The 13,980-nt window shown below is 54.2% G+C and overlaps 1 protein-coding gene across 2 annotated transcripts; it reads right to left on the bottom strand.

Moving 5' to 3' along the window:
- Positions 1 to 601: 601 nt before the first annotated feature.
- On the bottom strand, positions 602 to 13,607 carry YTHDF1 (YTH N6-methyladenosine RNA binding protein F1). 2 transcript variants are annotated; one of them, XM_061436935.1, is made up of 5 exons: positions 13,274 to 13,607; positions 13,014 to 13,038; positions 11,926 to 12,005; positions 4,875 to 6,395; positions 602 to 1,874 (listed from the first exon to the last, which is right to left on the bottom strand). In XM_061436935.1, exons 1-5 carry the CDS (start codon positions 13,298 to 13,300, stop codon positions 1,848 to 1,850), a joined length of 1,680 nt encoding a protein of 559 aa, XP_061292919.1. In that variant the 5' UTR covers positions 13,301 to 13,607; the 3' UTR covers positions 602 to 1,847. The 2 variants fall into 2 exon arrangements, with proteins under 2 accessions (XP_061292919.1, XP_061292920.1); XM_061436936.1 differs by lacking the exon at positions 13,014 to 13,038.
- Positions 13,608 to 13,980: the final 373 nt, after the last annotated feature.

Genomic DNA, 13,980 nt, shown 5'->3' with positions numbered 1-13,980 from the left:
GGACCAGCCCGTGAGGATGGGGTCTGCAGTCAGACCCTCCAAGGAAACCTCTGGAGCCGGAGGGACTGCGTGGAGCACACTGGGCAGATGAAACCCATCATGGAACTCCTGCATGGCAGGCTTCTGGGTGGACAGAGGGGGGACAAGGCAGGCTGACAAGCTGGGTGTGAGGGAAGAGCTGCCACCAGCAGCCCTCTGAAAGCAGGATGGGACATGGTGATTATGCACATCCCCGCAAGCCCTCCCACACCTGCATGTGTTGCCTTCCTCGGCACGTTCAGTCCCAAGTGTCCACAAAGCCAGCAGGGTGGGGGGGACACCCTCAGAGCCAGTCAGCAGCCGAGCCTGCCCTGGCCTCTGCCACTGAGTGCGGGAGCCGGTGGACACCCCAGCACAGTGCGGCCGTTGGCACATTGCTCACCGACCACGTGCTGAGCCAGGAACTGCATGCTCTCTGAGGCTGCCCGACGACTGAGCACACGTGAGACATGGCAGCAGATGCGGGGGACACACGGGCCTCTGGAGAGTTGAGTTAACCGGCTCTGCAGTTAAAACGTTAATTGGTAGAAGAGGGTGAAGAATGAAGTGACAGAAGACTTGCTAAATGGGTATTGTTTATTAAGGCTTGTATTCTTCTAGAGAAAGTTATCCGATGTCGTCCGAGACTCCGCACAGGCGGTAACGGTTCAAAGAAAGTGACACGTTCTAAATACAAGTCTAAATAAAACAGTTTGCACTGTGACTCGGAGGGCCTATCGAGTACACAGTTTTCAGAAGCACCTGCATTCTGCATGGGAGGCCCTTTGCTCGAATCGTGTGCAGTGAGCGTGAAGGCAGGCATGCACGCCACGTTCATGCTCTAACTCCCATGGCGAGTTCTTCAGTGGCCCCTCATTCCATAAAACATGACAGCAAATTAAGTTTCTGAAAGACTTGTTGTTTTACCCATTCAACAGGATAAAAGAACATATAGACCCCACAAACTGAACTTTACAACCGGCAGCATCATCCATCACACCCCTCTGGACTACCAGATCTCACATTTAAAGCTCAGTATGATCGGTATAAAAACGTGAAACAGCTCGAGGACTCTCCAGTGAAAAAAGGGGGAAGTCAAATGGTCTGCACACAGAAGGAACCCCTCCGCGCCCAGCCTGTGGTCACCTCCAACCAGGAATACAGCAGACCCCAGGCACACACGGAGGCAGGAGGCAGGTGCTCCAAGGAGAGCAGGTTCACCAAACTTTTGAAAAACTGAAATTTATCCTTCTGCCTAGTAGATGTCAAATGGGCAGATGAGCATCTCAGACAGATAACAGAAGAAATGGCAAAGCAGCCGAACAAGTCGGTCATCAGCCTGTGGACTTCAGCATCTTGAAGGGAAGCAAATTTAAAACACAACACCAAAATGGCAGACAACTCACGGTGTCTTATGTTCAGTATTAAAGCAAAAGGGGTGAGAGACAAAAGGTCTCACATAAAGATGTTAAATGACTGTGAATTTAAGAATAGGAACATAATGTTCCCCCCAAATAATAAATCTTTGGGATGAATTAAGTTTTTGTTTTTAAGAATACTTAACATTTCGCGTTAGGTCAGTGTGATTGATAAGCTGACAAAACATAGTCCTTTATTAGTGAGTTCTACAATACTATATGATACATAGAAAAAATACAAATGAATGCAGATTCATCTGGGCGAAAATAAACTACAAAGGACATAAAGATGTGAGCAGGCGAGCACTGCATGAAGCCAGCAGAGCCGCCGCCGGGAGACAGCACCAGGCACACGCCCTCCAGCCGCGCAGCCCCACGTCAGACCAGACGGCACGAGAGCCTGCTGAACCCTCACTGCTTGTTTCGACTCTGCCGTTCCTGTAAGGAAAGGGGAGAGTGTAACACACGGGCCTCCGCGCACACAGACAACGTGCCTCCAGGTCCAGGTGCTGTGGCCAGATGTGGACCCTGCTCCCTGCTTGGCCACCACCCACGGCAGCTCGAAGCTTCGGCGTCCTGGCCACTTGGGCCAGGCACCTGACAACTGCCAACATGCGGTGACACCTGGGCACGGAAGGCTCCTCTGGCCAGTTTGCTTCCTACTGCCCACAGGACCACCTTTCCCAGGGCGGGCGTGTGAGTAGCCTGTGAACACAGTGCCAGCCCTCCACGTCCCCATGTCCGCCCGCCTGCTGAAAGCCATCTCAGCCTCTCCTTACGATATGCCACTTGACTCGACTGCAAATATGGCAACGTTTCCCGCCGCCCCCCCACCCACTGCCCCTCTCGATAGGATGAAGCTGGGAAAGGACCCTGCTGGCCAGAGGCTGGTCAATGACACAACACCCAAACAATCAAGAGTCACTACACACATACAGTATAATGCAGTAAAAACACTTTTTTAAAAAAAAAAAACAACACTCTTTTGCTAAAACTGACCTCACGTACCTTCAGGTTAACAAGACCCCAATTCCCTGGTCCCCCATGTCCCCACCCAGGGCTGGTCAACAGCAGGAGCACCTGCCATACTTTTCATACTGTCCCCTTGTCCCGAAAAAGCCCCCAAGTATGTGGGTGAGCAGGCAGGCTAGTGGACAGCTACGACTCCAGGAATTAACTGTGCCTCCCCACCCTGAACTCTGACCTGCAAACGCTAGGAGTTGTGTGTCCTGCACCCTCCTAGAAAGAGCCCAGCTCCTGCCCCTCCTGGACAGCAAGGCCGGACTCTCTTCTGAGTTCAAAGTGGCTGCGGCTGACGTGATGCTGACAAGGGCGGGCTCCTCCCACAGCCCCGACTCCTCTAACCATGACAACGACCACCACCTTGAGACTGGAACAGCCTCTTCTCAGACCAAGCCCAACAGAGGCCAATCGCTGCCTCCTCAGCAGAGGCTCAATCCTGACCCTCCATCTCTGCCCAGTTTTCCATGGAATCGCTATGTCTGCAGAGCTGACCGCGGGCCGCAGCCAGTCTGGTCGTATGAGGAACTCTCCAGCTTGATTCTGTCACTTAAAACCTGCACTATTTTAAGCACCCTAGGGAGTAGCCATCTCTAGATTTAAAGCCCAGAGGCTTGCACGCCTGGGTCTGATCCAGCTGCCACGAGACCAGGTGCTTCCCAACAAAGCCACCCGCTTTCAGATGGATAGCTGAGATGCAGGGCAGTGACATGCCCGTCCAACGGCAAGTGCATCTTACCTTTCAACACAACACGTCTCTAAGCATCACAATCATTTCAAACACCAGCTGATAAACAAAAAGACTACCTGAGAACCTCCAGGGTGGGCTTCCTGGTGGTGGTTGCCCTACCAGCAAGCTCAGAGGTTACGAGGAAGAGCTGCTTCCACCCACATCTTTTTTAAGGACACACCCCATTCTTGCCAGGAAATCAGCGCCAGCTGCCAACTCCAGAAGGATCCACAGGGACAAGTGTCCTGGTAGATGTTTGTGGGGCCAAGACAAGACCCACCCACACTCTTCCACAGCCCACCGAGCCCAAGAGAGGCCTGACATCTCTCTAGGACAGCAACGGGTTGGGGTTCCAAGACGGGAATTAACCTAGCACTGACCCCTGTGAACAAAGGTGGCTGGCTCATGGTGCCTGCTTCTGCAGTACCCCTGCCCCAGGGGGAGGGACAGCCCAGGGAAGCCTCCCAGCAAAGCCAGAGGACAGCCCTGCTGAAGAGGCTCCCAGAGGAACAGCTGGAAGCCATGGGCCCCACGGGTCTGGGCTCGGGTGGCTCCTCCGTCTACCTGTTCCCGACATGCAAGCACATGACCACGAGGCAAGTTCCAGGACAGAGGTACCTCACACAGCCACCAGGGCAGGGCAGAAGTCTACCCCTCGGCTCACTACACCCATCAGAACCAAGGGCCACAGCGCGTGAGACACACGCAGAGCCAGCATCTGGTCACCAGGGGCCTCAAGTCTCGTGAGTAAGACCTACATCCTATCCAGGCAAATTCAGCATCTCTGCATTTCATTTCATACCCGTTTCACACTAACTGAAAGGAAACAAGACATCTCTCTTCCACCCCAAAGAGGCAGTGCAACCAACCTGTTTCCAAAGCTTTGTGGGTGGTCAGTCTGTGTAACTTCCAAACTGCTACCAGCACTGTGCTCTATGTCCTATTTACAAGCCTTTCTGTCAGAAAACTCTCAGGACACTGAATTCCCAGATGGGCAAAGCATCTTTTTTTAAAATAAAAAAAACACAGAAAACTATAAAGGATTGAAAATTCACCTATTATCAACTGATATTTCATGAAAGAAAAGACATTTTAATACCAAAGAAGCAGGAAGAATCTCAGGCTCAGCTCTTAACACAATGGCTCTACCAGGTGTGCCAGTGCCCTGTCCTCCCCATTTCTGGGCCGGTCTCCCACCAAGCAGACTCAGCCCATGCGCTGGCACAGGAGATGGGGACCCACTCAGAGACCAGTTCAAGGGTCTTCTGTTGTGCTTCCAGACACACACTCCAGTTATGAACTGTCTGCATCCCAATCTCCCCTGCCCACTGCTTATTAGATGGAGCAGATTCATGTTTCCAGAAACTGCAGCATACTGGGTTTTTAAGACAGAATAAAGCAGCAGCCACTTCTAGACTGGAGTGTCCCCACTGCTGAAGGCCACGCCCAGTTGGGCCTTAGTGGGAGCATCTGGCCCAGCAGCCTCGCCTGTCCACCCTGGGGCCACAGAACTCTAAGTGTTCCAGGCTGGACAGAGACTGGGAAGCCCTGTTCTAACGAGTCACCCAAGTCCTCTACAACAGAGGCTGCAACCCATTGTTTCTGAACAATTGGCAAGGACCCAGGTGCTGTGTCAACAGCTGTTCAACGTCCGTGTTGGGCCAGGGACCCCGCCCGGCCAGGCTCACCTTACGCACCACCTCCTCCTCCTCCTGGCGCCTCTCATAGTGTGAGAAGTCGTCAAAGATGGAGGTGCTGTGCCTGTAGGAGGCGATGATCCGCAGCACCTGCCGGGCCTTCTCCAGGGGTACCTCCTGGGTGTCGCGCGAGTTGGTGACCGGCTTGTTGTCATTGTTTTCCAGCCGGATGTGCCGCAGCTGGCTGTTGGGCACGTCCTTCACAAAGATCCACTTCACGTCAAACTTGCCCTTCCACTTGTCCTGGGACCAGACCCCAGCGCTGGTGCCGTAGTCCACAGGCGACTTCATCTCGGCCACCCCGCAGAAATGGCCACTGCCGTTGACGCTGAAGAGCAGGTAGACGGGCCCCTTGCTGCCCAGGGCGCGGAAGGCACTGTCCAGGCGCCGGTTGCCATGCTCTGTGCTACACCAGAGCGAGTACTTGATAGAACGGTGCACATCATCCTCAGAGTAGCTCTTGATGATGAACACACGCCCGCTCTTCAGGTTCCAGTCAAACTCCTTGGGGTTGTAGCTGTGGGCGGCTTTCAGTTTTTCTAGGACGGGGTGGGACTCTGCGCTCGGGGTCGTGCTGGGCTGGGCGCCCCCGGAGGAGTTACTGTCGCTGCCGAGGCCCCCGGTCTGCCCGAACGCCGCATTTCTGCTACGAGGGGCAACCCAGCGGGTCTGGGGCAGCTGCTGGGGGCCCGTGTGCTGTGGTGGGGCCGGAAGGGGAGGTTGGGCGGGAAGAGGCTGCATGGCCGGCTGGGGCTGGGGGGCCGCCGAGGAGGCTGGAACCTGCTGGGGGGCCGGGGCTTTGGGCACAGGTCCCTTGTTGTCCCAAGTACCAATGTCCATGTTATGTTTAATAGGTGGCGGGGGCAGCGCCCCCCCGATGGCAGGCCCGCTCTTGGCCTTCATTTTCGGCTGTGGTTTAGCAGGTTTGCTGGCAATGGCAGCCCATGAGGTCGGCTTCGACACTGGCAGGGGCACATTTGTCCCACCGTTGCCAGAAAGGATGCCTGTCATGGCCACACTGCTGACGACCGACCCTACCGTCTTGACTGCAGAGGTGGTGACGTCCCCAATCTTCAGGCCCACCATGCCCTGCTCCAGGCTGTTCATTCCTGGTGCCTTGTTGAGGGTATCACCATGAAAGCCTGTCTGTCCGTCCACAATCGTGCCACCCAAGGAGCTTGGCGGGTAGGTGTAGCTGTTCCCGTAGGCTGAACTCTGAGCCTGCTGACCCTGAGACCCACTAGTCCCCCAGGCCGAGAAGGCAGGGTTTTCAGGGAAGAAATTAAACCTGTGCTGGTAGATGTTGCTGCCCAATCCCCCAGGCTGCCCGAAAACGGCATCGTGCACGAAGTGGTGGTCTCCGTTACTGAGCTGTCCGTAGGTGGTGAGGTAGGGGATTGGAGGGTCCCCTCCAGTAGACCACGGTGCCTCGTTGAGGGAATAGGGGAATCCGATGGATGGCGGGTAATAGCTGGACAGGTAGGGGTCGGCCATGGAGGGGTAACTGTTACTCTGTGAAAACAAGCACGGGAAGAGTTAGGCCGTGACATGGCAGAGACACTGCCACACCGAGCACGTCCGCTTCAGCGCAGGTGTGAGCAGCACACAACGGGAGCCCGGGCAGGACACAGAGGGCAAACACCCAGACGACCCACGTGGCCACCCAAACACTCAGGACCACTTGTCATGATCATGACTCGAGTCAGGAGACCCGCCCCGCCACTCTACTTTTAAGAGTGACCACTCACAGGAAGCAGCCCGAGGAGCAGGTCTCTGTCCTACAGCAGTAACACTCGAGCAGGACACGGGCAGCACAGGCAGAGTGACGAAGTGCTCGAGAGGCAGCAGGCGCTTCTAACAGCAGCCAGGATGCTCGCTAATGACGCGCCTGGATGGATACCTTTCCCACTCTCAACCCTCAGGACTCCTGCCCCTGTCAAGGGCCGCCCCAGAGACCCCTCCACAGGCTTTTCTGGACATCTGCCTGGACCTCCAACCCTGAGCCCAAAGAGGTCTGGCCCCCTCAGTCTCCACTGTTTCCTGGGCAGGCTCTCAGAGGAGACCCAGCTATGGGGGATGGGCAAGTCTCCCTAGTGTCTCCACACGCCAGGGTCCCCTTTACTGGGAGAGCTGGGCTCTGAACCAGCCCTGCCCGACCCCTCCTGACACTATGTCCCCACAGGACCACGGGGCACAAGCAGGCTGTGTGCAGTGATCTACAGCACTGGGAACCGCACATATATTTTCATTCCCATCTTACTGGCAGCCCAGTCCCACATCAGCCAGATCTTCCTCCAAACTCTGAGAGCAAAGCAGCAGAGTAACAGGTGAGGCTGCTGGGATCAGCAGGGAACCTGCGGCGCCCTTCTCGCTGTGGTCTGCATCCCCTCCCCACAAAGATGGTGCTTCCGTACATGGTGCTTAGGCCAACTGTCCAGGCTCCAGGTCACAGGGCAACTGAGCTGTGCTCACTCCGTGAGCCGGGCTGTGGGGCCGACCAGGGTTCAGGCTGCTCGTGATCACCCCAGCCCCTCGGAAGCCCGCCTGACCGCGGCCTAGGGCTCTACAGACACGCTCCCCAGCTGGGCTCCTGAGACAGCAAACACGCTGTCTGCTTAGTCAGCCATGCAACCCAGGTCAGGAGGCTCAAGCTTACCCGCCAGGGACGTGGGTGCAGAGACCAAAGGGATAAAACAAACTGCCCACTTCCTCCGAGCACACTAACACCTCTGTACAGCTGTATCACTGGTCTAGTCAAAGGAGCAGTACAGAACAAACTCTTAAGGAGGACTCAGGTAAAACCACCCTGACGACTGCTTTCACACATGAGACATCTAATTATAGCCTCTGTATAATTCAGGGCCTCAAAAAAGGAAGGCTGACAGGTCTTCAAGGCAGAATTAGTCCAGTAATGGGAGAAAAAACACCCCCATGTGTTGGACTCTTAGGACACCTCCTCGTGACCAAATCTAAAGTGATAAACAAAATGGACACTCCAAACAGTATAAACTCAGAGTCGTTGACAGTCAGCCCCAGGCAACCGTTTTTCAAAACCCGAACAGTAAAACACAATAAACCCATAAATTAATTCTATAATTAAGTTATTTTATACTTAAAACTTAACCACGTTAGGAAAAAGTCTCTCATTCTCAATGACCAGAATCACCTTTTTAAAAGTTGAAATGTTTGACCCCTATATCCATTTTGTTGAGAAGAAAGAAATTCTGAAATTACTCAAATGCTTTAAGTTTCACAAACGATACAGGGACTCAACCATTACAGTGACCAAAAGACGGGACTGGAGGGGAAACAGAAGGGGAAACAGAAAGGAGCCTCCAGAAGCCCAAGACACACACACCACCTGCGGAGCATGCTGAGGAGCATTCACACAGGGACAAGCCAGCTCGACCTCGCAGGATGGCGTGTGAGAAACAGCGACATGAGGTCTTGAGGTGATGCCATGCTGATCCCACAGTGGAGGAACACCCCCAGCACTTGAGGGGCTCTGCCCACATCTCATCAGAGGACACGACCAACGGCAAAGCTTTCGAAAAGGTTCCCAAATGGGTCTACACTGACTCCCAGTGAATCGGCACTAGCATTCGGAACGAGTGAATTCACACAACATTCTTTTCTTAGGAGGCGAATGTTTCTCATTACACCCAGAACAACTGAATTATTCAAGAGGAAAAGTGAAAAAGGTGACTTTCCCCCTTTCTGTCACCGTCAACACGAGCGGGGATGCTGCTGAGTCTGCCAACAACCAGATGCTCGAGTGAAGACGCTGAGCCCCGGGGGCCCCTCTGTCCACACACTCAGCCCTCTGTCAGCCGGTAGCACTCACACCAAACTCAGAGGCACTGTCTCCAAAACTGTGAGCAGGAATTTTCTGGGTCCTTTCAGTCTTTCCTTACCTTTCAGAGGTAAAAACAGAGAACCGGAAAGCAGGAAGGCCCTGAGAAGGGCAAAGTCAGGATGATCTGGTAGCCCCAGAAAGTGAAAGTCACTCAGTGTGTCCAACTCTTTGTGACCCCATGGACAATACAGTCCATGGCCTTCTCCAGGACAGAATACTGGAGTGGGTAGCTGTTCCCTTCTCCAGGGGATCTGCCTAACCCAGGGATTGAACCCGGGTCTCCCACATTGCAGGCAGATTCTTTACCAGCTTAGCCACCAGGGAAGCCCAAGTATGCTGGAGTGGATAGCCCATCCCTTCTCCAGCGAATCTTACTGACCCAGGAACTGAACCAGGGTCTCCTGCCTTACAGGCAGACTCTTTACCAGCTGAGCTACCAGGGAATCCCCAGGGCCCCACCCAACGCCTCTCACCCTTGCCCCTGGGCCCCCTACCCCAGCCCTGCTGTCCTTCCCTGTGCTTTCTCTACCCTCATCATTTCCAAAATACTGACTGATGAGTATTTCAAGTCACAGAAGCAGATCCAGAGCTGCTACATAAGGATGCTCCTTGAGGCCACTAGGAAGAAAAACACACCAGAAGCAGGGACCCCGGGCCTTTCTGAGGAAGGCAGACCTACCAAAGCGTGGGTACAAGTCACCTAACTCAACTGACAGGTGTGCTTTTAAATGTTTTCCAAATCATTTGAAGCCTTAAGGCTTCACAAACCAGAAAAACAGTGTCTCCAACTGGCTACCACATACCACGTCTGGGTTAAAAAAAGGTAAGAAAGCATCACAAGGCTGATGGATATGCCCACAACCTCGCCTTAGCAACAGCTCCACAGGTGCACATGCGTACCAGAGAAAGGTCACATAGAAAACCGCCTTCTTTAAACACATACAGCTCATCTCATGTCAACACCACCTCAGTAAAGACTGAGCGCACAGACGGGAAGTGGGCACTCACTGCTCCTGGCCACAGCGATCGCCACTCAGGCCTCCTCATTAGCAGCCTGGAAGGATATAGCAGCAGAGCCCACATCTAGAGAAGGGATTCTTGATGGCATCACAGCCCTGGTGAAGAAAGGAGTGGCACACACAGGACCCATGGACCCTGCTGCATGCTGTGAGAGGTCCTGCTGCTCAGTCCACAGCCTGGCTCTGCCACTGGGCACAGCAGAACCTCACTGGCCCTCACGGTCTGTGTCCCTAATATGAAAAGGCCAGGAAAACTTAGGATCTAAGAGCCCTCCTGAGTGGCATGCTTCCTACACAATTGGGCATTTCTGGACAGTCTACTTTCTATCAAGAGTTTTCTTAACACAGTCCCTCTTAAGTGATGTGCTGTCTAGTCATCTTGCTGAGAACAGCACATCTTAACATGCAGAATGAAGGGGCTATTTTTTAAGTGTCCACTGACAGCACCAACCTACCCCAGTCTTTCCAATGGCCTCCCCAGAGTAAGACAGCTGGGAGTACTCCACTGACATTGAAAAGTCACCTACTCAAACATCCCTGGTGGTCCAGTGATTAAGAATCCGCCTGCCAATGCAGGGAACATAGGTTCAATCCCTGCTCTGGGAAGATCCCACATGCCACAGAGCAACAAAGCCCGTGCACCACAACTATTGAGCCTGTGCTCTAGAGCCGTGAGGCACAACTACTGACACCATGTGCAACAACTACTGAAGTCCACACGCCCCAGAGCCCGTGCCCCATAATAAGAGAAACCACTGCAATGAGAAGCCCACACACCGCAACAAAGAGTAGCCCCCGCTTGCTGCAACTAGAGAAAAGCCCACATGCAGCAATGAAGATGACCCAGAGCAGTCAAAAATAAACTTAAAAAGGAAGCCATCTACTCCTTTTTAAAACATCCTACCTTATGAAATTTTGTTTTAAATGAAGCAACCTCCTCTCCTGATATTTTTGGTTAAAATTTAATACATAACACTGCTGGAGCAAATCATGCAAGAGAAGTAAGTTTAAGTCCGCTCAACTTCCTGCCACGCCTCTGGCTGAAAGGCCATCACAGAGCAGTCCCTTGTCCTGCCGAGAGGAGGGGTGGGTTCTTCGGGATGGGATGGGGTGGGGTGGGGTCGGGTGGGGAGTGTGTGGCCCTCAGCCTCTGTCCTGCCAAGTGGAGCAGGAAAGAGAATGGAGAAAAGCCCTAAGACACTCCAGAGAAGAGCAGACAAGCAAGGAAACAGGCAGCCCAGCTTCATTCCACAGAAAAGAGGCAGAGCCTCATTTTATTTTAAAGCAAACATACACCATGTACTTTAAAAGTGACAGATGTTTTGTTTAAACTTGAACTCAAACTGACCTAGTGGTTTTAGACAGGACAACACAGCCCCCCAGAAGACACCTGTGACATTTCTGGTTGTCACACGAGATAGCATGCAGATACTAATGACATTTCATGGATGCAGGCCCAGGAGGCTCCTAAACATCCTACAGTGTGCAAGACGGCCGCCCAAACAGAGCACTTCAATCCACAATCCCCTTACCGCCAAGGCTAAGAAAACACCTAAGAGAACGGATGGCTACAACCCATTAGGTACTGCCTTGAGCTCTAGGGGCACCCTGTAGTCCACCCTGCCCACAACTCTGTCAGGAGTCACCTCTTCAACTGTCTAGAGAAAAGTAAGTGAGCAGAGAGGGCAAGCCATCAAGAAAGTGTCCCAGTCAGCAGCGGCGTGAAGAACTCAAAGATGGAGCCTCACTTCAGAGTCCTGCTCTAGCTGCTCCTAGACCAAAATTCCAATCGCTCAGAGCTAAAAAAAAAAAAGTCACTGGAAAGCTTCAGAGAACTAAGTGACACTCCACTTTGTCAAACGCAATGCCATCATTGACCCAGCAATGCTGAGACCGCCCAACTAGAATGCCGCATGCCTGCCAGCCCCGGTGGGATGTCATCTCCTCCAGAGAGAAGACCAGCTTCACTGCGCTCATGCCCCACCTTCCATGTGATGCTGCTCTTCAAAACAAGCCTTTGTCAGTGTCTTACTTTACCTTTAGTATTTTATAGTCTGCATCTCTGTTGTTCAGGATGATAACATCAGAAATAAGTAGTAAAGGTGTATTTACTTTTTCAAAACTCAGGTGAAATAAATGCAAACATGTTATAAAAAGATAAACTCACCTGGTTTGACTGTCCAGAAAGGTAGGGCTCAAAGTCATTGTCATGAACGGTATCCTTCTGATGCAAAGAACCATTTTGTACTGCAAGAAAATTTGGAACATATTACCTTTGAATTCTTAAAACGTTGCTTTTAATCATGGAAATTGGAAAAAGTCAAGTTTATGTCCATCAACTTCTAGAAATTGCTTTTACTTTAAAAATGGACGCAGACATTCAGAATTGACACGCAGCTAATTAGAAAAGTGATACAAAACTTTCAATAACTTAGGTAACGATTTTTATGAAAATTAATTGGAATTTGGTAGACACTAACAAAAGGGAGGTACAGATGAGATAATGCCAGGAACTTATAACCCGGTTTTGGTAAAGGTGATGCATTCAAAGGTCTTTGTATGCCCCGCGAGGAGTGGGAGTGAGGCTGGGAAGCTGTAACTGGACGTCTCTGAACTATTATCTGGCTGCACTCTTACTTTCCACTGTCACCACACTCAGCCAGGAAAGGAGGGGAAGGTAAAGAAGTGCTGGGCCTTCTCCAATCTCCAAACGTGATAACCCTATTTGGTTACACCCGAGGCACACACACCCCGGTTCAAAATAGTCTATGGAGTAAACATGAAGCGTCACCAGTTTTCCCAGGAGTGAGTTTTAGGGGTGGACCCCAAGCCAGACTATCCCGAGATTACAAGACACTCAAAAGACAGAGGCTTGAACTACTGGGGTAAGGAGCCAGAGTACAGGGCCAAGGGCCAGCCCCACGCCTGGGGTCACAGACAGAAGGGTCGCTCAGCCCCTGGCCTCCTTCCCTTCCCCCCGCCACTACCCTGAGGAAAGAGGGAACTACGAAATTACTCTCCCCGTCGATTTACTTCTTGAAAACTCCCTGTTTTTAACCTGTTTCGTCTCCCCCAATATCAAAATCCGAAGTTTTCTCTCCCTAAAGCTGAGAAAGGAAAACTCCGCGGTCCTGGCCGCCGCTTCAGAGACCTCTCTCTCTCCCATACACGTGCACCGGGTCTCGGCGAGCGCCGCCCCCTCCGCTCCCGAGCCCCTCCGCCCCGGTCCCTGGCTGCCGTCCCGACTTCGCTCACCTTTATTATCTTGTCCTTTTGTTCTCTGATTCGCCGCAGGCCGGACATGCGAACGGACAGCACCCGGGGAGAAGAAACACAACTTATCCACGAGAACCCCTCCCGGCGGGCGACGAGCTCCGGCCCGAACCGGTCCGTGGCCCCAGACGACGGCGCTCCGGTCCCATGACCCCAGCCCAACCCCGCGACCCAGACCCCGGCTCCGTAAGCGGCCCCCGCGACCCCGCCGCCCGGCCCCGCGACCCCGGTCCCGCTACTACCTGGGGGTCCACGCTGGTGGCCGACATGCTTCATGAACAGCCGGCGCGGCGCGGGGCCAGGGCGCCCGCCGGCTCGGGCCTCCCCGCGAGGCCGGGCCTGTCACCCGAGCTCTCGCGGCCCCGGGCCCGCCGCCTCCTCCCCGGGCACCGGCCGGCCGGGCGGCGGCGGCGGCGCGGCGGCTGCCGGGCGCGCGAGCCGCTCGTGGGCAGGCGCGAGGCGGCTAGCGGGACGGGACGCACTGACTAGGCGCCGACTCCAATGGCGGCGGCGGCAGGGGCAGCGGCGGCGACGGCAGCGGCGGCGGCAGCGGCAGCGGCGGGGACCAGGCGGCGCGACGTCAGCTAGCGCGGGGCAGGCCGGGAGGTCGACGGGCAGCCACGCGCCGCGCCTGCGCGCTGCCCCCCGGCGGGACGGATCTCGCGCCCTGGTCCCAGTCTTGCGCGGCGGGATGGGGCAAGCCCAGTCAGTAACATGGGCATGTCCTGGAGCGCTGCGGGCCCAGCCCCGCAGGTGTGCACCTGTCTGGCCTCGCTACCGCAGCCACAGAGGTGGCAATGATGCGGCTGCACGGCGCGTGCCGGCACAGGTTGGCGCGGATTGTGAGCCCGGTGGCACCCCCTGCGCTTGTCCCTCAGGTGTGAAGAAGAGCAACCCGCGAATGCGAGCATCCACCGAAAGCCACTTTCAGCGGGCTGCAGTCCGCTCT

The sequence above is a fragment of the Bos javanicus genome, chromosome 13 (assembly GCF_032452875.1).
Source record: "Bos javanicus breed banteng chromosome 13, ARS-OSU_banteng_1.0, whole genome shotgun sequence".
NCBI classification, from domain to species: domain Eukaryota; kingdom Metazoa; phylum Chordata; class Mammalia; order Artiodactyla; family Bovidae; genus Bos; species Bos javanicus.
The sequence above is the reverse complement of the archived record's forward strand: the minus strand, read 5'-3'. Positions and strand labels throughout refer to the sequence as shown.